A 22,563-nucleotide genomic window follows, 5' to 3' on the forward strand; every position below is an offset into this window, starting at 1 on the left:
TTTACACAAACAAACAAAAATCAAAGGATGTTGACTTCACCAGGGAGGATATAAGTAGTCGTTATGAACAAACAAACAAAAACGAAACAGTGGTACAAATTTCATTTCATCGACATGCAAGTTTTTGTTACCTGCAGGGTCTTGTTTGTGACGCACAAAAAACAAGCTCCGTAGCAACCCTGCTGCAATGAATCTGTCAAATTTAGAACGTCATGTTCACATAGTAAGTTCGTCCACAGATTTTAGGCAGTCGTATTTATCAGTTAAGTTAAAACGCAACACAGAAATTAACACAGGTGTTTCTTGGCAAAATAAAATTTATAAAAATCAGTTATTAATGTACAGGATGATTCTTACAAAAACAATATTCGCTACATAACAAATAAATTTAATGGAATTGGTTTTAGGGAGTATATCCCCGGTTAAATAGTTTTAAACAGAATCCGGTACGCTTAGTTTTAATGGAAAAGCGTCCGGTTAATTTAGTTTTTTATGACATGTGTGGTGAAATTGGCTTTGTGAAGAATATGTCCGGCTGATTTTTCGAAGAGAATATGTCTGGTTGATTTGGTTTTGAAGAGAATATGTCCGGTTGCACCATGGGGAAAAAAGATCGTTAAATTAGTCTAAAGAAAGAAATTTGGTCGAATTCTTGTTAGGAGAGAAATAGATTGTAAAAATCGCACCATGGTATTCTGAACGACTTTTTATCTTTTTCAGATTGGTATTGTACCTCCACCATTTTCACTGTCCCTGCACACCAGACGTTAGAAAATCAAAACAAACCCCACACACGCGGACTGGTTTTGAAAGTTCGTATTTCAGGATTGGCATCTGTTGCTGAGAACATTTTGAACATAACAAACGTCCGCAGTGGCGACTAAAAAAAAGAAAGAGAAACAATTCAGCTACCATCTTTAAAACCTTAAACGCAATAATAACACGGTAGTAAATTTTAATAGATAATATGGTAAAATAAATCAGGGGCGTTTTATAAGTGGGCGTTAATGTAAAGGAGCTTTTACATTGCCGATCATTCATAGCGTGAATACTTTATTCAGGGACTTCCGCACATACAAAAATTAATTAGAAAGTAATTTTCACAAAAAAAGGGAGGTAAAACTTTTAATAAAATAAGATGGGTGAATATGGTGTCTGATAATTTAACTTAAAATTCCACAAAATTCTTTCTACTTACCAGTGATGTTTTCGTGTAGTAACGTTAAATTTTTGTCCACATTCATGACAATTTGGACCATCAGACCAAGCTGGCTCAGAATTCAATAAATCTAAAACGAAACAACAATTTTCTTCTTACCAATCAGTTTTAAAAGAAATTAACAATTCTTTCTTAAAATTAAAATACAAGAAAAGCTGGGCGGTTTCAACACTTACACCACACAGGAGACAACCTCAGGTGACTTTTTATATCAATTTTGCTACCCTAATTCCAGAGAAGAGGCAAAAGGCACCGGAAACAAGGTTGCACACAGAAAATATTTTTTTTTTAAATTGTGCTGAAAAATTCTTTCATAATTGGCACGAAATCACAATTAAACATCAGGATGCCAGCATGATGTCGCTTTGGTTTGCATAATATTCACTGCATGAACCCAGCATTGGCAAGAGCGGATAATGGTGTATTATTTAGCAATTTTTTTAAAAGTGTTTCATTGTAGTTTGTCTATTTTATCCATTATAGACCTGTGTGGAGTCAAAAAAGGTTAGAGGACAAAATTGAGCTATTCTTGCTAAAGCTAACTAGCTCTAATTCTCTGTTCCAAGTTAGAAACAAAACGAAATATTTCGGGAAATTCGGAAAACAAAGCTCTTCTCGGTTTTGAAGTGACAATGATATGAGCGCGCTTTAAATCAAAAACAAAACATGGCCCAGCACAACTTTTGATTCCTGAAGTTGCGTTTCAATCACTACCTACCTGAAGGTGTTACTGAAAAAAAAGGCGTATTCTACCTCGTATATGATGTTAAGTCTCTTATAAAAATTACTCTTATTTAAGGTGGTTAAATCCTACTCTACCCGCAGGATATAGCCCTGTAGAAATAGGGTTAAATTTAGTAAGCAACTTCTGCTATCCCCTACCACACAGAGGGAACAAGGATTAACATTGGATTATTTATCCATTCGATTAAACAACTAATTAACATTATATACAACCTACCTAACAATCTAAACAGCAACTTTTTTGTTGCTACGGGCGCATTAAAAACAGAGACGCCATGTTTGTTCATTGTACCCAACCTCGCCCCAGCCTTCAACAAAGCACAGCACAATCCAACTGCGCCATTTGTATACGCCAAGAAGAGAGCTGAAAAAAAGTGTGAAAGAAATCAATAAAAACATCCAAGTTAATCACACAGAAATTACTATAAAATAGGATTACCAGTGTTTTCGTCCATGTCCAGGGCGTCAAACGGATAATTCGGCATTGTTTGTCGAAATAAATCAAAAATGGCGGCAGCGTTTTCGCGACTGTAGGATGCCAACACATGCAAGGGGTTTTGTCCTCTTTAATATACAGTGTTAAAAATTAATAAAAATAATAATAAATAAAAATAAAAATAAAGTTGAATTATACGAAAGTGAAATTAAGAACAAGAACGGCAAAAAATGGTCATTATTTTCTTACTTGGCGTTGTACGCTTCAGCGTTAATATTTGATTCTGTTAAAAGCACTCGCACGGTGGCAATGTTACCATATTGGCAACTTAAATGAAGCGCTAAAAGAACAAAATATAAACTGATTTGTAGTGTCGAAAACTTAGAAGGTATATATAGCGAGGTCCATAGATTTAAATTCCAGTGAACTGTAATGTCTACAAAATCAGTGAAGAGCTACGTGAATATTGGTTAGACAACTAGTAGAGACTTACCGTTATTTAAATTGCTATCAACCAAGTCTGGGTTAGCATTGTTTTGAAGCAAGACTTCAAGAATAGCGGCCTTATCTTCAATTGCAGCAATTTGCACAGGGCATTGACGATTTTTATCCATGCCATTGACATCAGCGCCAGCTAAAATCTAAACACAGTAAATGAATCCGGGTTACTTGAATGAAGAATACGGATTACTTGAATAAATAATTCGGATTACTTAAATAGATAATTTGGATTACTTGAATAGAGAACTTGGGTACTTGAATAGAGAAATCGGGTTATTTAAATAGAGATTTCCGGTAACTTGAAAATTAATTAGTCGGATTGCAACAACAAGCATAATCCTCGTTGTTTGGACGACTTGAATATTTCTTAGTGGAATTGCCTTCCTGCTGAAATCGACTAAGATTATTCACCGAAAAATTGGCTTGGGTAGTTCCAACTCTTATATTAATACCCATATTGTCTGCCACGTAGGCTGATTTCGTGTTAACAATGCGCGAAATATTTTTTGCCGATAAAAAAAGCGATATATGTTAGTGATTCCCGATCAGGAGTGATCTCCTGAACAACCTTTCTTGTTTAAGACTTTCGAATGCTTAAAATGCCAAAATTCAAAAATTGTTTTTTTGTAAATAATAAATTGATAAAACCTATCAAGAACATTCCATGACAGAAAAAAAGTGTACGTTGAGACGGGATAAAAAGAAAAAAAAAGTTTAAAATCAATAGAAGTTTAAATTCTCCTCTATATAAATTCACTTTAAGATTATATATCACACGGCAAAGGGCAGTAGATATATAATATATATATATATATATATAACCAAACATGTTTAAAAATGTTTTGAACGCTAACATAAAAAGAACCAATCACTTACAAGATGTCTGACAATGATTTCACTTCCAGTTGGCACAGCAAGATGTAAAGGTGTTCTATGTGAACCGTCTTGTATTCTTGAATTCACATTTACTTCAATACTGATTAGAAACAACACACTATCGACGTCATTATTTGACACAGCCATATGGAGATAATTGCGACCTTTGTTGTCGAACTAGAAAAGAGAATTAAAGAGACAACAGTTGAGTCTTGTTATTAACCAGGATCAAATCTTCAACGGAACATGTTTTATCTCTGTATTAATAACATCCATTGCTTGTCTGTAACACCGACCGATGCTGAAATAGCAAAAGCGACAATTTTACTAGTCTAATAACTAGTCTGTTATATTAATACCTGCACTTTATTCAAAATGGTAGCTAAATCTCTACTTTGGGCTGTGCATGAAATAGCGTTGTTCAGGATCAGAACGACGGGCAAACCTATGGATAATTCCATAGGCTAACGACTAGTTCGTTATAACAATATTACTACCTAAGATGCGTACTTTCTTACATCGGAACCAAAGCACTAAGGCGTGAAAGATTTTTCAAAAAACTACAATGTTCTTCAATACATCAATTGGGTGTAACAAAGTTCATAAGTCTTCGGCAAACGTAATATTCTATCAATCTATCAACCCTTCGTGACAGTAATTCGAAAATAGGAAATGCGAATTTATTCAGGGTTCGAATTAGTAGTTCGCAATTCGCAATTTGCGAATCGAAATGCCATTTTTGCGAATCACTTTGCGAAGAAAATGATAAAATTGCGAATCGAATATTTTTAAGTGGCGATAGAAATGATTTTTTAGATCGCATTTTAAAAGTTTAAGAACGAAGAACGGCGATAGAACCGCTTTTTTAGATCGCATTTTAAGTTTAAGAACGAAGGAAGACAATGGAAATGCTTTTTTAGATTGCGTTTCTAAAGTTTAGGAATGAAAAGTGGCGATAAAAAAATGCTTTTTTAGAACTCGTTTTAAAAACGTAAAAACGAAGAACAGCGATAGTAATTGGTCTAAGGTGTTTCACAGGCCGCATCTATATGGTGGTTTACTTCGTTACAGAGTGTCGAAATTTTTGCGAACCGACTTTACTTTTCTATTTCCACCCCAATTTTTCTTTTAGAAATCGCACCAATATCACTAGCATCTAACATCATGTAAAATTCGTCTTGGTTACCTGTTCTGCTGCAGACGGTTCTCTTGCAAGTATCGCTGCAGACGCTTCATTATCTCGACAGTTCATCGCCACGACGAAAGGTGTTTGGCCGAGGCGATCTTTCAACGAGAAATTCACTTCTGGATGGCTTAATAGAATATGCGTAATAATAGGATTCTTGGTAGTAATTGCAATATGGATCGGAGAGCGGCCTTCTGAATCCTACACGAAAGAAAAAATATATATGCATATAAGAGAAACATTTACTAAACACAATATTTGCATTTTATGTTTTTATCATCAAAGGATAAGTAACAGAATATTATTCAGGAATTTATAACAGTCAGCAGTAGACAAAATCATAGAAATTAGGTTTCAGTAACACGTTGTTAGACTTCATCTCAGAATTTAATCACCGCACCTGTGCATTCACGTCAGCTGATCTCTCTACCAGACATTGTACCACTTGATCCTGACCTGCTGCGCACGAGAGGTGAAGTGGTGTAAGACCGTCCCAAGCTTCTGCACCACCCTGATCTCCAGTGCCCGGTTTGCGCGCACTACATTAAAAAATAAAAAATGTGACAAGATATACTTTGTATTCCTGCATCATACGGCTGTGAAAAAATTAAAAACTAATGATCATTCTCGCACATTCGTTTAGCCACAAAGATAGATTTGTACTATATATTGGTTCACAAGCATAACAAAGTCAGCTCTAGGATATATATATACTGACAAAAACAGCTACAACAGCGAGGTAGACCCAAATGGAATGCCTTCTACCAATTGTATGCATATAATAGTCTCCTAATCTGGTAGATGTCATAGTCCACTGAATCTTTTAACGCTCTAGTTACCTTCAATTAATTCAAAAAAGGAAATTGCCTACTTGAGATTTTTCGAGTGTATTTCTTAATGTCCCGCAATCTTGGACCTTACCTGTTCACATCACAACCGTTTCTGATGAGAAAACATGCAGTCTCTTCGTCGTTCTCATAAATAGCACGGTGTAACAAGGACCATAAGCAATTGTTTACGCCAATGTTCCAAGCTGTAGTGTCGGCACCGTACTTCACCTAATAATAAAGTATCGTTGGAAAAACGTATACTTTTGGCTGGGAGGAGTGGGGTATAAGACAATACAGTGTCATCGGAACAGCATTTACTTTGGGTGGTAGGGATGGGGGGAGGGGGAGGGGGGTACTGTTTTTTAGTATGTATGACTGTTTATATTCTTCTATTTTATTACAAAATTATCGAATAACAACTAAACAAATTGAATTCACAAATTGAATGTTTTGAAATTTACAATAGCATAATATGTATTTTGAATAGATTATGATTTAGATACATAAAAAATATATTTATGAATAATTTGAAACTTGTAGTCGCACATTCAGGTTCATAGTCATTATATTAAGTTGTATTTTTTATTCCAAGTTTGGTGATGATATACTCATAATGAGAAATCTCAGCGAAAAACAACAAGAATATCAAGTACACCAACTTCAAAAAACTTTATTATCACACAATACAGCAACATTGTTATTAACTACTCACCAATGACATAGCGATATCGGTTTGTTTACTTTTTAGCGCAATCAATAATGGCGTATTACCACGTGCATCACTACTGTTTACATTTACACCACGCTTACACAAAGCTTCTACAGCTTCTAGCAAATGAAGGTGGATGGCCATCTGTAATGCAGACATATCTTCTTTATTCCTAACAAAAAATAGACAATGCAACATATACACTTGGTTTAAGGGGGGAGGTTCACCCTACCCCTACCCCATTCTCTACCCTTCCTTTCTTAAAATTCAAGTGCTGTTTTGCTTATGGTAAGGCATACAACATTATCTCTAATGGTCAACTCATCAGCATAACTAGGTTTGTATTCTGCAATTATTTCTTAAAAAATTTTACTCAATGCAACTTAACGATTTAAAAATAATTTACTCTGTTGAGAATGAAATACGGATGTACTATGATAAATATTCACTTATATGTATACACACCATCCGGATAAACTATCTGAGTTCATCACTAACATATTTCCGCACGTAGTGTAGTGGGTTCGTCTGCGGCTCCCACTTCTGGGGACCGCGGATCGAACCCGCTCACTGCTTGGCAGTGTGTTAGTGATGAACAAAGTAGTTCTTCTTCAATATAATAATTTACTTGATTGATTCTATATCTATATCAATGCCAATGTTATAACTTAGGTTATTCTTTTCTTCAGAATTTTCCAAAATGTAATTTATAACCTTTTTAATATAGAAGACATTTTAGGAAATATGAAGAAATATTTTTTTTCATAATCTAAACTTTTTGGCAAAAAAACCTACTGACTCAGCCCCCTTATTCACCCCCTATCCTAAAAATTTGCCTCCTTTTTTCCTGAAGAGCAGCCGCCCCCCCCTCTTCCCCTATAAAGTGAAGAGACCCCCCTCTAAACCTAAATTTTAGGGAGGTTGAAACCATATTGTAATACAGGTGTATCTGTTATCTCAGGTGACTGTCATTTTTTTTATTCTCCCTTATTTCAAGGTAGAGGTTATTTTCAAGAAAAAAATATACACTCTAGTATGGTGCCAATGTGGTTGTATTTTCGAAAAAAACAAGAGATTTAGAAACTTAAAATGGAAAATACAGGTTACTTGAGTATCAGTAACATTATTCTTTGGTGTGAACTTTGATGGGTATCACGAAAACGCATTACTAATCAAGAAAAGGTGATATCAAGTTAACAGGAGTTAACAAAACCTTTTAATTTCTTCTAGTTTTGTGTATTTTTGTTTAATAGTACAACTTTTACTATTTTTTTAAAAAAAATGGCTTCGCAATAAAGTATTTTTATATATGTTTTTCTAAACGACTTGTGGTGTAAACAATTTTTAAGTGACTCTAAAAACCACTCACCGTTGGTCAATATCTGCACCATTTTCCAGAAGAAATACACAAGATTCAAGATCTCTTCTTGAGATAGCTTTATGTAGAAGAGTTTGTTGATCTTGTGTCACAGCATTTATGTTGGCGTCAGCATCAATCAGCATCTTTGCAACTTCATATTGCTTCGTCAACAAAGCTATCCACAATATGGTTTGATCAGCACTATCACACAGATTTAAATCCGGTGATATTAACATTCTTCCACCCATTCCACCACGTGAGGCATTATCTAACAAGAAAAGTCATCATCCATATCTTACAGGTTTAACAACACATATTTCTTACCAGGTAGCTGGCCTATTATTTCCACATAATCACAACTAAACAACTAACATATATCTAACTCATGAAGTACTTTAAGTTCGGTTCATTTTTTGAAAGATTCTTACTATAAATTTAGAACTAGCTTTTTTTCAGTCGTAATAGCAGTCACGGTAAGGGTTTAGCCTGGATTTCTCTTTTTTAACACACCATACAAAAATTAGTGAGAAAGGAGTGAGATTTCAAAGATCGTAACTGCAGGTAAATGAGAATGTAACAGCGAAGTGGAATTTTACATAATACAGACATTGTGGAAAGTACAGCTAATGATTTGGACATTACTAGACACCTGCTATGGCAATACGCCCAGTTGCAAATTACTGGCCAAGTGTTTTATTGCTACCCGAAATACTTTTTAGTATTTTGGGTAGCAATCTCACTTCCGGTGTACTTTAGAACTTTATTTTTTAAATTCCTGCACTTCCACAACTCAAATTACAAATAGGACTGTTTAGAATAACCAGAAGTTCCAGCTACTTAATATGAATTGAAGTACTGACAACTAAAATTCACTTTGCTTTCCAATCCATTTAGCTTGTGTACCTAAGTATTAATATACTTACTCGACTGGTCAATAAAGCACTTCACAACAGCTTTATGTTTCTCTGTGACAGCCATATGCATTGGTGTCTGATTCCAACATTCTGTGATAACATCAGGGTGAAGACCATCCTCAATATCTAGATTACTAATATGCATGTTATCAAAATCAAACTTCTCAACTTGTGTTGGAGAACGGATAGCTTTTTCGTCAATTCGACCATTAAATGTAGTTATGTTCTGGTTAGCATTTGATGCTACGCCTAAAAAAATGACATAAAAAAGAAAAAAAAAGAGTTAATACTTATATGATCTAAAAAATCTACAGTAGAACCTTCATAAAGTGGGTTTTATCAAAACCATTTTAAATTTGATATAGATCTTGTTTTGTGTTTTGCAGACCCTCCACAGCCCTTCTCAATGTCTAACAACAGGAATATTGCTTGCCAGGCCAAGATAAAGTGGTTCAATGAATAAAACAAAAAAGGCTACTATTATAAATCTATATTATAATGCCCGTATACGTCTGTGTGTCTGTCACGCAAAATGTTATCTTAGCTGCGATGGGCGAACCCGTGGATTTTTCCACTGGCTAACGACTAGTCTATATTATAATACCTGTATGCGTCTGTCTGTTACACAATGGTACCATAAGTAGCGAGACGCACGTAATGCAGTAAAAAAGGACGGGCGAACTCGTGGATGTTTCCACAGGCCAACGACTAGTGTAAGAAATTGTTGGAGGAGAAGTCAATACATAGAAAAATATCTACCAATATCTGCTTTATGAATGTTAAGTTCAAACCAAATGTTCATGCCAAAGCAGAAAAGTCTCTGTCTTATAAAACGACCACTTAATAGTGGCGTTCACTTGGGAGATTCCTTAAAAATTTGTACTGGAAAAAAAATGTCCATCTTATAGAGGTCCAACTGTATTTTTAACATATTGCTTTACATCATTTATAGCTAAATAATTTTCAATTCACATTATTACATGGCTGTGTGATTGATTGCACATGTCACACTAACTAAAGTAGCCAACTAATAACAACCTCTTTAGAGAACGACTTTTAAAATCTGCTCTTGTTATACTCCGTGGTCTGCTTTTGAAATCAGGTCTTTAATACATAAAACCTATCGTGTTATATAATTTCGTTTAAATAGTTTCTTTGTTGCAGATAGCTAAATTCTGTTGCATGGCTTTTATTTACAGTTCAAATAAGTGAATGTCATTCTTGTATCTAGAATATTAGGGTGACAAGGACAATATTTTAATGGTGATGAAAGTGATCTATGTTATTAGTTTTCATTTTATTTATAGCTAATCATAAATGTATCTTAGATCTTTTGAAACATTATAAAACAAGTTTCCTCTTGAACAATACGGGAAAGTTTTTTTAAAAATTCTCATATATTTTGGTCTAAAAACACATTTTCTTTTTTTTTTTTTTGCATTGTACAGCACCAGGTACCTAGATTTTTTACTGAAACAACTACAAAATGAAAAAAATCCCTTTTAACGAACATAAACATAACATGAACCAGATTGACTGCCAATTTTACAAGACCACCTAGGCTCTTCACTAGCAAAAAATAGAAATACACCTACCGTTTGTCTTTATAATTTCTTGATTGTCATATATGTTTGATGTTAATGCCATAGCAGCAGAACTAGCAGCTTGCATTTCGTCAAAAAAGGATGTACCTTCCAATTTTAAAAAAAAAATCGTTGTAGGAGAAAAACATTATGCAACTTAATAAAATAAGTAAGACATTTCAAATAAAGATATAACTAAAGTCATATCTTAAAACCATCTCACCTTCTTCTAAAAATGGATTCATTTCAGGTTCATCCTCAGCAGGATTTGAAAAGGGATTCAAAGATGCACTATTGACAGAATTGGATCTGGAGTTACTGTTAAATGGATTCGAAACATCAATATACGCGTTATTTTCATCAAGAAATGGATTACTTTCTTCCTCTTTTGGTTGTTTTTTCACTGGTTTCTGCTGGCTCACTGTTCTCTTCTTATTTTCTTCCATTTCTCTAGCTTCTTTTAGCTCTCTACATCTTTTCATTGCCTTTGATTTTTCTAACATTATAATTCTATGTTTAGCTTCTTTACACTTCTTTGAAAATTCGAGTTGTCTTGCAGATGTTTGTGTTTTCAAGATTTCAGTTTCAATAGTTTGAATGTTAGGGTTGCATCCACTGAAACAAAATTTGGAAATTGCTAGAATTCAGTACAGCACTATAGTTATGCCTATAGTTAGCCAAGGTGTAATGGAATACAGACCTAACACAAGCGGGAACGAGTTTTTTGGACTGTAGGCCTTTTCATAAGAATTTAGGTAGGCTTGCAATGGCTAGAGCAGGCGTTCTATCTTGAAAAATTAAATTTTATGGGGGTTAAAATTGCACACTGGCTGCTGTACTGGTGTAGGAAACAAACATGAAGTTGCAGCAATGTGCACATCCAGGAGTCTTAAGAAACAAGTCTTTAATTAAACTTTGCACTTAACTGTGAAATGGCTTTTAACTGACATTTATCCTGAATTTTTTAATGTAAGAATACGATTTCATTAACTTTCAAACCACCGTGATAAAATTCTTATTTTGGATTTACGGCCACTATTATAGCATGTGGGATGCCGCTTCAGATTCAACCACTCTAAATAACTTTTGATTGGCTTAGGCTAAGTTGATGAGACTTGGCAGAAATATAGTACAGCACAAAAGGAATTGATTAGTGGGGATAAAAGTTTGCTGATGTTAGCAATTTTGCTATGAAGCCATCTACTTTTGAGAACATGTTTTTGCTCTCGTCCATTACGGGTCAATTGGATTAGTTTATGTGTATTTTGCTTGCTAAATGCTTCCTATGTATTATCTTACGTAATAATTTGAAGTTTTCCTTTGAAATCGCGGAAATTTTCCCCAGTTGGTCGTGTGTATTTGCAGGCTGTGCATTAAATATATCATTCAAAGGGCCTTACAATTAGTATTTTATCAGTCAAACAAGTAAATAACTTGTATAGTTTTGTCACAAGTTAAACTGTCTTGAGTGATTTAAATGTGTTGGTTCCCTGGTAAATTTAACAAGATCTACTATATACCTTTTTAAAAGTTTATCAACAAGTTGTACAAGTCCATTCTTTGATGCTATGTGAAGTGGAGATTCCCCATTGTTATTTGTGTGGTTAACTTGTGCTCCATGATCAATCAAAAACAATCCTGCTGATTCATTTTTAGAAGCTGCTGACATGTGCAGAAGTGAATCTCCTGCAAAGATTAAATGTATTATGTGAACACCCATGAATTTAATTTGAATTAACAATTCATTGATATTTACATTTTCCTACACGCAACACTATATGTTGCATTACAACTGATTTGTAACATAGAGGAAACTTTACTTTACTTCATCTACAGACTAAAAACTTTTCTTAAATTTATATATTTTCTCAATTGTCTTTTCATAGTTTTTCAGACTTTGCAGAAACATTGTAAAATATGAATCTACCTGTTAGATGATTAACAGCATCACTACTACTGCCTCGCTTAACCAGTCTAGCAGCAAAACTACTATCAGTTGTGTCTTCTCTAAGATCTTTTTTACTTGATAAAATAGCAAACCATAATACAACGTGACCATTGTTATCTCTCACCTCAAGATCAAGACTAAAAAATTTTAGAAAGTGCAAAGCAAACAGTATTTATAATCAGATTTGTCTGTAGGGCAATACAACGCTGGGTTCATGTGGATAACAGAAACGTTTTAAGGGCTATTTAATCTCTTCAAACCAGTTTTTTTTCATATAAACATGTTTTTTTAAGTTTAAAATATGTTTTGATTAAATCAGTTTAACTTTTAAAACATATTTTAAGCTAAAAATGCCACCTGTTCTATTGTTTTTTTATGTTAGTTTCGGTTTCAACATTGGAAACATTGTTATTTATTTTTAACGCATTTTGAAGTTAAAAAAATGGTGCAAAATGAAAAAATATTTAATTCTTCTAAAATATAAATTCAACAAATTAACGTTTAGTTTTAACATTTTAAAACATAATTTCTTCCCATGTGAACAAACTGATTCTAAAAAGATGAAGATATTTTAAAAGCATTTTGTCATCCATGTGAACTTGGCTTAATAAAAGCTAAAATCCTGTGAAAAAAATATTTATTTACAGTGAAAAAAATATTTATTTTACTTTACTTTTTTACAGAGCATCCGTAATGTATGCACGCACCAAATTGTTCAATTTTCTAACCCCACCTTCCCCCCTGTATGCACCTGTACACTTTTGCCCTAACACTATCGCTTGCTTACCAAGGCACATATTCACTAAAATTCCCCTTCTGACTTTAAAAAGTTTAAATTTAAACAATCTGAAAAGTAAATAACCAGATTTTTTTATAAGGAAGTTTGTACCTTGAACATTTGCATATACCTCTCACTCAACATTTACAATAAGTGAAAGAATTTTATCTCTTTCTATTAAAGACTTCTTTTAACAGAATTAATGTAGACGATTTTAAAATATCAAAAAGGCGAAAAAATGGTAATATACATAATAAAAGTGCAGATATACATGCTTTTAGTCTGAAGCAACTCCACCTGAAGTGCATACATATTTTTATACCTTTGTTTATTTAAGGTATGTACCCAGTATGTCATGCTGTACCACCTAGTTAGTTAGTTAGTTACCTTTTTTCAGCCAACAATACTGTAAACACATCCTCATTTTGAGCAGCTACTGCACAATGAATGGCAGTTCTAAAACAAAATAAATAATTAATAATACAAATAAAAAAAAACCTGCAATATATAATTTTTAATTAAATTTTAACACACCTTCCATTAACATCAACTGCATTAATATTTACACCATGATCCAACAATAGTCTTGACACAATGGTCATTCCATCACCAGCTGCATTTTTTGAAGATACAGAAAGTGGTCTAAAAATATATGTGTTGTATTATTCAGACCTTTGTTGTGGTTTTTGGGAATTTTACATTATTGCACAAAATTAAATCACTGATTGGAAGTTTCTTATTTTCTACAAAATATACACAGTGAAGTTAGAAGCAAACTTGATAGGAAGTTTCGATTTAACACTGTATGATGGTTATCAAATTTATCTCCAGCAACTTATACTTACTGGTATTTCGCTGCTAAATGTAGAGATGTTTCATTTTGCTTGCTTGTAACTGCCTTCACATCAGCATTATGCTTGATTAAAAACATAGCTGCATAATCATCTCCCACGTCAATAGATTTGTGAAGTAATGTGCGTCCATCTGAGTCAGGTGCATTAAGGTCACACTTGTGTTGTACTAATGTTTCAGCAATACTTTCTTGTCTCTCATTCAAAGCAATTTCTAATGGTAAAAGTCCAGTTTGCGGCTCCACTTCATCAAGTTTACCTGGAAGCTGGAATATAGACAATTTTAAACACATATAGTTTTTAAACAGGCATTTTAAATATGCCTAAACAATTATCACAGAACACCTTTGGCTGAATTCAGAAGTTTTAGCCCTAACGGTTTACATTGAATTTAAAGGTGCTGTTGTCTTTGTTGTTAGAAGTAATACCTTCCTCACCTGTAAATTAAACTCAATCAGATAAAGAAACACCACGTCTTCGCGATGGTGTCGAATGGCAAAATGTAACGGATAACTTGATTTCGCTTTAAACATATCATATAACAATGGTGCACTCATTCCAACAAAATCTTCTGTCTGCAGGTCATCCCAGTGATTTGCGATTATTTCTGCACAATATTTTTTCAGTGCATCGGCCCCAATATCTTCTGCTGTTTGGTAGAAACGGATGCAGTTCGTAACGGATACAGATGACATGAGAATACGTTCACATCTACATGCAAAAAAATTGTTACACTCAAAGGGACTTTCCAAAATATTTTATTTTAAACCACAGTGGCAGAAAACGTTTTTTTCAATATGTAAAAAGTAAGTGCATATCAAAGGCATGAAATTCATAGATACCTAATTTAACTCAACTTTTGCCATGTTTCATGCAGAAAAAAGAAATTCTCCTCAGTATTTTTCAATGTAACTATCACCCTAACTAACCTTCCTCTTAAAGCTCTGAGCTTGTATCTGTTTGCAGCTCTTACCAACTCCATAATAAAACTTTCATCATTACGAATGTCAGCTTTGTCCGTGTACACCCACTTAATTAAGGTATTGCCAACTTCAACACTTACATCTAAAGACATTGAAAGGTTTGACCATATCATCACAGTAGTTCCGTATTTTGGACATTGGGCAAATGTTTAAGTATGTTTATTAGCTATATTTTTTGTTATACGGCATCAGCAAAACCTTTCCCCAGATGAGAAAATATCACATGACAAAAATCTATCATTGATTATTAAAAATTATCTACCAAAAAAAAACTTATAAAAGATAAAGGTCTTAATTAATTAAACCTAATTTGCCAGATCTCACCAACTGTGAAATAAAATAATTTACAGTAGTTGGTTAACAAACAGAGATCTTTCCCTCAAAAACCTTTAAGGACAACCCACAGTTTAGTACATTACCAGCCAGAGATAATGATTAAACCAAATGAAACTCCTGTTTAGAATTTCCGTAGATAAATGTATAGGATTGTGAAAATTGTTTATTGTTGTTCATTGTTTTCGCTTATAGAAATAAATCCTTTGACCTCAAATTAAAAAAAAAAGGTTCATTATTCTGCATGACACACCTGTTTTATATAGGAACATACGTTCCATGCTGATATTGCTACTCTATTCTTTATGCTTCAATACAGTATATGCTTATATAATTATTAAAGTTGTAAATTGTTTAGTCATGCTTTGAAACTGGGCATTGGCATGTGAAGCACGTCCAACTCAGTGTTTTTCATAAGTATTGAAATGTGCTAATAAAATCTCTATTTTCTTCAGGAGATGATTTAATTCATGCCAATATCATAAGACAGAATTTGTTGATGGTCCCTTATTCAGGGTTCCCACTCATTTTACAACTAATTAAGGATACTTGAAGAATTTGAAGGAATAAATTAGTGAAAGTGTGACTTAAAAGCACAAGAATCAAGGATGTCACATGACTTGGACATGAAAATTGCATTAATCAGATTTCCTTTCCACATTATATGATGCAAAATATAAATAATTTTGGACTTATATTCCACAAAAGAAATACAATTGTAAAAAAGGTTTGACAAATGAATATTCCCTAAAAATTTAGGAAATTTTTAGAAGTTTTACAAAAATCAGGAAATTTTAGAATTTTCAAGTTTAGGAGACATCGGAACCCTATATTGTACAGTCAGTATAGCCTTTAAATGTCAGCATGTAAGCCAACTTTTATTACTTGTTATTATATGCCTATAATGCAATAACAATATTTATTTTACACAAAATGAAAATTTTACACACCCTTTTCTGCTGATAATTCACATCTCCACATTTAAAGGGGAGAATTTAAAAACACACCTGTCAATTCTAGCTCATTAAGATCAGCAAGCTCACCATCACACCAGTAGTCACTACGTGCCGTAAGTATTACTTTGTGTGATCTTACCCTCTTTCCAGAATAACAAACTGTTATATCGCTAAAAGAGAAAAGATCATACTTTCCTTATAAATATTAAAACAAAAGCCAGTTTAATGAAGAATTCATGGCATGGTGCTGTTTGGTTAGATAGAAGGGTTAGTGGCAAAACAGCTGGACTATCAATAAGGGGAGAACATTGCTCTTGCTCACGCAACGAATCGCCCAATTCTGAGAAATGAGAAACTAGCTGAGCCATTAACAGGCTGCATCATATAAAAAAACACAGGTGTGTGGTACGTCGCGATCCTAAAAAATGTTTTCAGAGATTTTGGTGCGTGATTTATCACTGGCCTAAGCAGTCCTCGTCTTTTGAGATGCGCGATCGCACCACGCACCTCTGCACGCTCCTGCAACAATGGAGCAGCGTTTTCAATCAAGTATTAAAAACACCTTAGTCACTTTAATAATGCGTACCTGAAATGTCTGTTGTATAAAGTAATTATTTACTATACTAATAATCAAAGAAAAAAATGACTTAAAGTTCAGAATTTGAATGAAAAACATGCGCGTTTAAAAATGAATTATTTATTCATTAATTTAGGCCATCATTATGGTTGTATATCGCAGAAGTTGCCAGTGGCATGCTTCGAAAATGCTTGTCAATGGCACAACTTAACATGAAGGAAAACTGTACAGGAAACTCAATTGTTTGAGTCTTCGCAGAACATCTCTTCTCACTAAACCGAGGGCAGGGCTGATTTATTGGCTGTTGTGTCGTGTGGGAGACAGAAATATACAATATTTTTGATTATTATTACTTAACATATTTGATTTCTCTTTTCCCTTTTAAAAAGATTTTTTAAACTTTATTCAACATGTTTTTTCTTTGGTATCACATCACGAGAACATTCGTTCGAAAGCTGTATTGAATTACAGGACACCTAACCTCTCCCATGTTCTGGTTATATTTAACTTGCATGTGTGCGCACTCTTCTCACAGTATTCTCTGTGACGATGAAGGTCGGACTGACTTGTGGCATGGTTCCAAATAATCTTCTGTCTTTCGTTCGAGTCTCAGTGTAATGCACCAGATGAGAATAAGAATGTCAGCATGAAGGAAAGGGGTCGACTTTAATGTTCCTTTTCCTTAGGTTCTTCATAATAGCAACGACCGTTTTTGATCGTGGCATTTAAATTTTACAACAAAGTTACGTCGGCAATTTTTTTGCCAACGTAATCATACCAATAAAAAAATAATGCATACTTGATACTTCGTCACAAAACTTGTTCCTTCGATATATGCCTGCATTGCGGTTTTACTGTCCCTTTTATTGTAGAACAATTTTGTCTCCTTTTTAAATTTGGCACAGATCTTACACCACACAAAATTAACAACTTTTGCGGCATCTTTTTTAATGGTTTTATAGCCAATTACATCTGACATGTTATAATTTAAAAATGTTTTTAAGGCCAAACAATTTCCCTTTACAGTTGCCATCTCTCCACGCTACTCGCAATTCTGTACTCTAAAGAAATTTATTTCTGCTTCTTTTTCTTTTGAAAGAAGTTTTACTGTTTTTACCTTTTTATTCAAAAAAATGATCAATTACCTGTTCATTCAAAAAGTGATCAATGAGTTTTCCAGATTTACTTTTGAGCACGCAAATCTTTTTCTTCTTTAATATTCTATACATCGCGTCACCTTATTTCAAAGAAAAATTTTGCAGTCTCGGATGTTTTTTCTTTCTGTAATGTGATTTCTAAGAATTATTACTTGCTACAGTTTTATTTAGGAGCGTGATTGTTCACGAGAGCAATACCAATTCAACTCACATGGAAATCAATGTTCTTTTTCTTATTATTTACAGTCAAAAAGAACCAAAATATATAAAAAAAGATAAATAAAATAAATAAAATAGACTTTGTGATAAAATATGCGTTTACAATCTTATTATATTTATTCAGATTGCTCACCCAGTTTTAAGTATTGTAACCTTGGGGGAGCGATTTATTGCTCTGGTGTTATTTTCTTATTGATAGGCCTGAAACAGTGTGTGAAGAGTGCTTAATAAAGTTTTCACCAACATTAAACTTAGAATATCATCAGGGCTTAATGTTCATACACTTTACAAAATTTGCCACTCAGAATGCTGTATTTACAAATATTCTACAAAGAAAATGTAAAAATTAAAAATCCTGTGTTTTATCATTGGTTTGAATCACCTACATTTATAATGGTTGTTAAAACAAAATAACTATTGATAAGGGTTCACTAGCAAGAGTCCTACAATGCTCCTAGATCACAGAAAAAAAGTGAGCAAATATTTGCAAACTGACTTTATATTTCCAATTTGAACCCTGATTTGTCTCTGCTATTTGCTGTTCAAAATATTACTTTAATTTATGCTTCACTTTACGGAAATATATTCATGATTAACATTTTGTCAAAAAATATACCTGTATGTCTCCTTGTCATAAAGGTCATTTGCAGTATGCATTAACTGAGAAATAAAAGATTCTTCACTGACATCCCCAGATGCAGCAGAAGCTAATGATAGTTTTTGCTCTAACTCCAAATTTTTATTCTGCAACTTAACATACTCTTGTCGCAGTAAATTTAAATGCTTCTGAAGTTTTGCTGCTTCTGAATCACCTGTAATATAAATTATAAACCATTTCCAATCAGAAAACTGCAAAATCAATTCCGTGGTTCAAAAACCAAACACAAGCATTATCAGACCCATTTACATGTATTTTCCTTACCCATGTTAGTGAATAACTTCTGTGCAAACACTTTCTCTATATTTAGTTCATTTTTACCTAAAAACAAAAAAAAACGAAAACCAATCTGAAAATACTCTAGCAGGAATCAGGATACTCGTTATTGTTGTAATTCATTATGATTATTTTAATATACCTATATTATAATGCCCGTATACGTCTGTCTGTCACGCAAAATGGTAGCTTAGCTGCGCAAGTAGCGAGACGCACGCAATGCTGTATAAAAAGGACGAGCAAACCCTTGGATTTTTCTACGGCCTAACAACTAGACATATATATTATTAGTTTCGTTGTTAACAAAAAAAAAATTCAATGGTCTTTGGGTTAAATTTTTCTCCCGCAGAGTATTGTTTTTAAACAATGTTTCTTTTGTTTTTAACACGAAGTAATTTTTTTCGCGCAATTTGAAAGGAACTCGCTATCCTATTGTTTTTTGAAGGAAAGCAATTATTTTTGCAAGTTGAGCGTATGCGTATGCTTACATCTGAACTGTACTGTATTTTTGGCAGCACCGGTAGCTACGCAGACTAAATAAAATTTGTGGTGATCCAATGACGTTTTTACAATTTTGTTTCTCAGTATATAACGTGATTGTAAGGTCCGATGCTAGCATCTTTTTAATGAGACAAAATTATATTTGCAAGAATATGCAACATAAATGCTCGTTCCTTCTACAAGAGAGAGGTGGAGAGAAACCCAGGATAATTTTTTTCACCCTCAGGAAATCGGAATAGTTAAGGCTTGAAAAATTATGCACAAGAGAAACTCTATTTAATATTCTTTAAAGAAGCTTTTAGTTAACTAGGCTGAGGCCGAAGGAATTTGTACCTTTGTACTGTCGTCTGTATCTCAGGTGTACCATGCGGGAAAATTTCATAACTCATTATTCCTTACTTTGCCCCTCCTCCTACTAGCTTGAACCCGAAACCCTCAGAGCACGAACTGGAACTACAGCGCTGAAAGACAACCTCTGGAGACTGGGACATATATCCAAATGAAGCAACGCTTGATCACACAACTTTGTATGGCACGCATTGGAACAAAGGCCCTTCAAAATTTAAATTAACACATTACATTACATTTAAAAACATTCAAAAAAAGAACACTTTCGATCAATTGCGACATCAATTGAAATAACGCAATAACGCAATGCATTGAGTATATTTCATTTCTTTCTTTGTGGAACTGTGATGAATATGTTCATCATTTATGTATATTGAATATTTAATTATTTTTTTATTTATCTTATTATTAATGTTTTACTATACCGGTTCAGAAATTTTTTCATGCAGGGTTAAAGAATGTGGTTCAGGGGCGACTTAAAATCAGAGGGTCAGGAAATAAAGCATGACGACATGCGCGGTGATTCGAGTTGTTGTTGGAAATCCTCAGTGATGATGGTGTGGTGATGTGCGAAGTATGTCAGAGGGGTTTATTAAGATATTCTTTGAGTGATTACTTCAATTACTACAATCTTACTAAAAAAATTATCTCACTATGGTATTCGGGGCATCCCACTTTCTTTAATTAGGTCTTTTTTAACAAATAGAAAACAATTTGTATGTATCAATAACTCTATCTCTTCTCAGAAATTTATCAACCATGGTGTACCACAGGGGTCTGTACTTGGTCCACTTTTATTTTTAGTGTACATAAATGATCATTTTGCTATCAATTATTTTTTAGTTCACCTTTTTGCTGCACATTGGTAAATCGCCTAAACAACTCACCAAGCATTTAAATATAGATCTTAAACTCTTATGTCACTGGCTTAATGCCAATAAGATTTCTCTCAACAAAACAAAGACCGAATATGTTATTTTTAAAGTCCTTTTAAGCCACTTCATTTCAACTTTAAATTAAATGTTAATGGTACAAAAATCTATTCCAGTGATCAAGTCAAATATCTTGGAATCATTCTAGACTATGACCTAAACTGGAAATCACAAATTAATAATACCATTATTTGTCTAAAGAAAGCTAGCCAAAATCTGTCACCTTGTCTCCAAAAATATACTTCTGCTGATTTACTATGCCATCTTTTATTCACGTATTTTATACTGTTCACAAGTTTGGAGTCAAAAATCTTACACATCGTATTGAGATTCTCCAAAATCATGCTATCCGACTCATTTCTTTTTGAACGCCCTACACACCACTCAGTTCACCCTACTCCAATCTTGGACTTATCAAGTTTTCCGACATGATCTCTATGCAAAATATCATTTTTCTGCACAACTTAGCTCATAATAGCCTTCCTGACACTATCAAAGATACTTTTTCCATTAACTTTTCTCATGATCAACACACTTGTGCTGACCAACAAGGGCTTTTAAAATTACCTTTTGTTTTTTCAACATCATTTGGGAAAAAGTCTATTAGATTTCCCTCTTTAAAATCGTGGAATGAGGTACAAAAATCTTTTCCTTTTCGACTTCTTAGTAAATCTGCTTCTGAGATCAAACCTATCCTATTTCAGCATTTCTTAAAGAGCTACTAAATTTTATTATATTTTTAACTGTATCAGCCTCCATATTTTTTGCATCATGCCTTGTACTTTGATTTTTCTTGGTAAATTCCTATTTGACTAGACTTATCTACATAAACTCCTACCTTTGTGTTTTGTATTAGTCCCAGTCCTGTCTTGTATTTTGTCCTTTTTTGTGATGTCCTGTTTCTTAGGTGGTAACCACTTTCATTTAAGCTATTTTGCTTTGTGGTGATCTCCTTTCAATAGACTTATTTACAACAATACTTATATAATCATTTTTCTATAAAATCATGTACTTTTTGTCAATTGATGAATAAATTATTTACTTACTTACTTTACTTACTATTTTCATTCTCTGGAGGGAAAGTGAAGACAAAAATGAAAATTTTTTAAATAATGAAAAATTTATGCGGTAGTAAATATAAATGCGGGCGGCTGACAGTAAACTGAGGTCCTTTGGCCTAATATTTTTTTCCCTAATACACCTTTACGATAATTTAATTGTACATGCGTTCCTACGGCTCTCCCTCGTTTTACAATATTGGAAAAAAGGAGGTCAAAATCGTGTTTTTATGAGAGTTTGTTAGAGACAAAAGCGTGTTTTCTCCAGTTTTTTAACTTCCGTCGTATCAATTTCTTTCAAATTTTAAGGAAACGTTAATAATAATAAGATACAACTGATGTGTACTTTTCATTAAAAACAAAACGCAACAAGAAAAGTTATCACGAAAAAACGTGTTTTCTCATTAATAAACTCTTATAAAAGTGTGATGTCTACCTCCTCCGATCGCAAATTAAGCTGCGATGGAGTGTTAGTTTTCCTGAATTATCGTAAAGATTTTTAGGTTATATCTTTAAAATGCTTCTTCCAGCGCAAAAGCTAAGCTTACGGAGGAAAGAAAAGGAAAGGAAGGAAACCATAGCACTCCCTTAGTATAGTACCAGGAAACTCCCGACTGCTGTCTCACACAC

The 22,563-nt window shown here is 33.6% G+C and overlaps 1 protein-coding gene across 1 annotated transcript; it reads right to left on the reverse strand.

Moving 5' to 3' along the window:
- Positions 1-283: 283 nt before the first annotated feature.
- Positions 284-21,744, reverse strand: LOC130624163 (rabankyrin-5-like). Its single transcript, XM_057439727.1, has 26 exons — positions 21,714-21,744; positions 19,083-19,139; positions 18,777-18,972; positions 16,259-16,377; positions 14,865-15,000; positions 14,373-14,646; positions 13,930-14,201; positions 13,619-13,726; positions 13,472-13,540; positions 12,286-12,443; positions 11,879-12,044; positions 10,582-10,973; positions 10,371-10,466; positions 8,785-9,024; positions 7,871-8,129; positions 6,505-6,673; positions 5,884-6,020; positions 5,363-5,501; positions 4,963-5,163; positions 3,777-3,953; positions 2,893-3,040; positions 2,649-2,739; positions 2,403-2,527; positions 2,181-2,327; positions 1,199-1,289; positions 284-880 (listed from the first exon to the last, which is right to left on the reverse strand). Exons 2-26 carry the CDS (start codon positions 19,084-19,086, stop codon positions 745-747), a joined length of 4,050 nt encoding a protein of 1,349 aa, XP_057295710.1. The 5' UTR covers positions 19,087-19,139; positions 21,714-21,744; the 3' UTR covers positions 284-744.
- Between the last annotated feature and the right edge of the window lie 819 nt (positions 21,745-22,563).

This window comes from Hydractinia symbiolongicarpus, chromosome 13 (assembly GCF_029227915.1).
Source record: "Hydractinia symbiolongicarpus strain clone_291-10 chromosome 13, HSymV2.1, whole genome shotgun sequence".
NCBI lineage: Eukaryota > Metazoa > Cnidaria > Hydrozoa > Anthoathecata > Hydractiniidae > Hydractinia > Hydractinia symbiolongicarpus.

What these genes read in the sequence shown, in the direction of transcription:
- LOC130624163 (XM_057439727.1), bottom strand. An exon ending in TAATGAGCTAGAATTGACAG is followed by an intron (nt 15,001 to 16,258) that starts GTGTGTTTTTAA and finishes CAATGTCTTTAG; the next exon opens with ATGTAAGTGTTGAAGTTGGC. An exon ending in CCGATATCGCTATGTCATTG is followed by an intron (nt 6,021 to 6,504) that starts GTGAGTAGTTAA and finishes CTTTATTATTAG; the next exon opens with GTGAAGTACGGTGCCGACAC.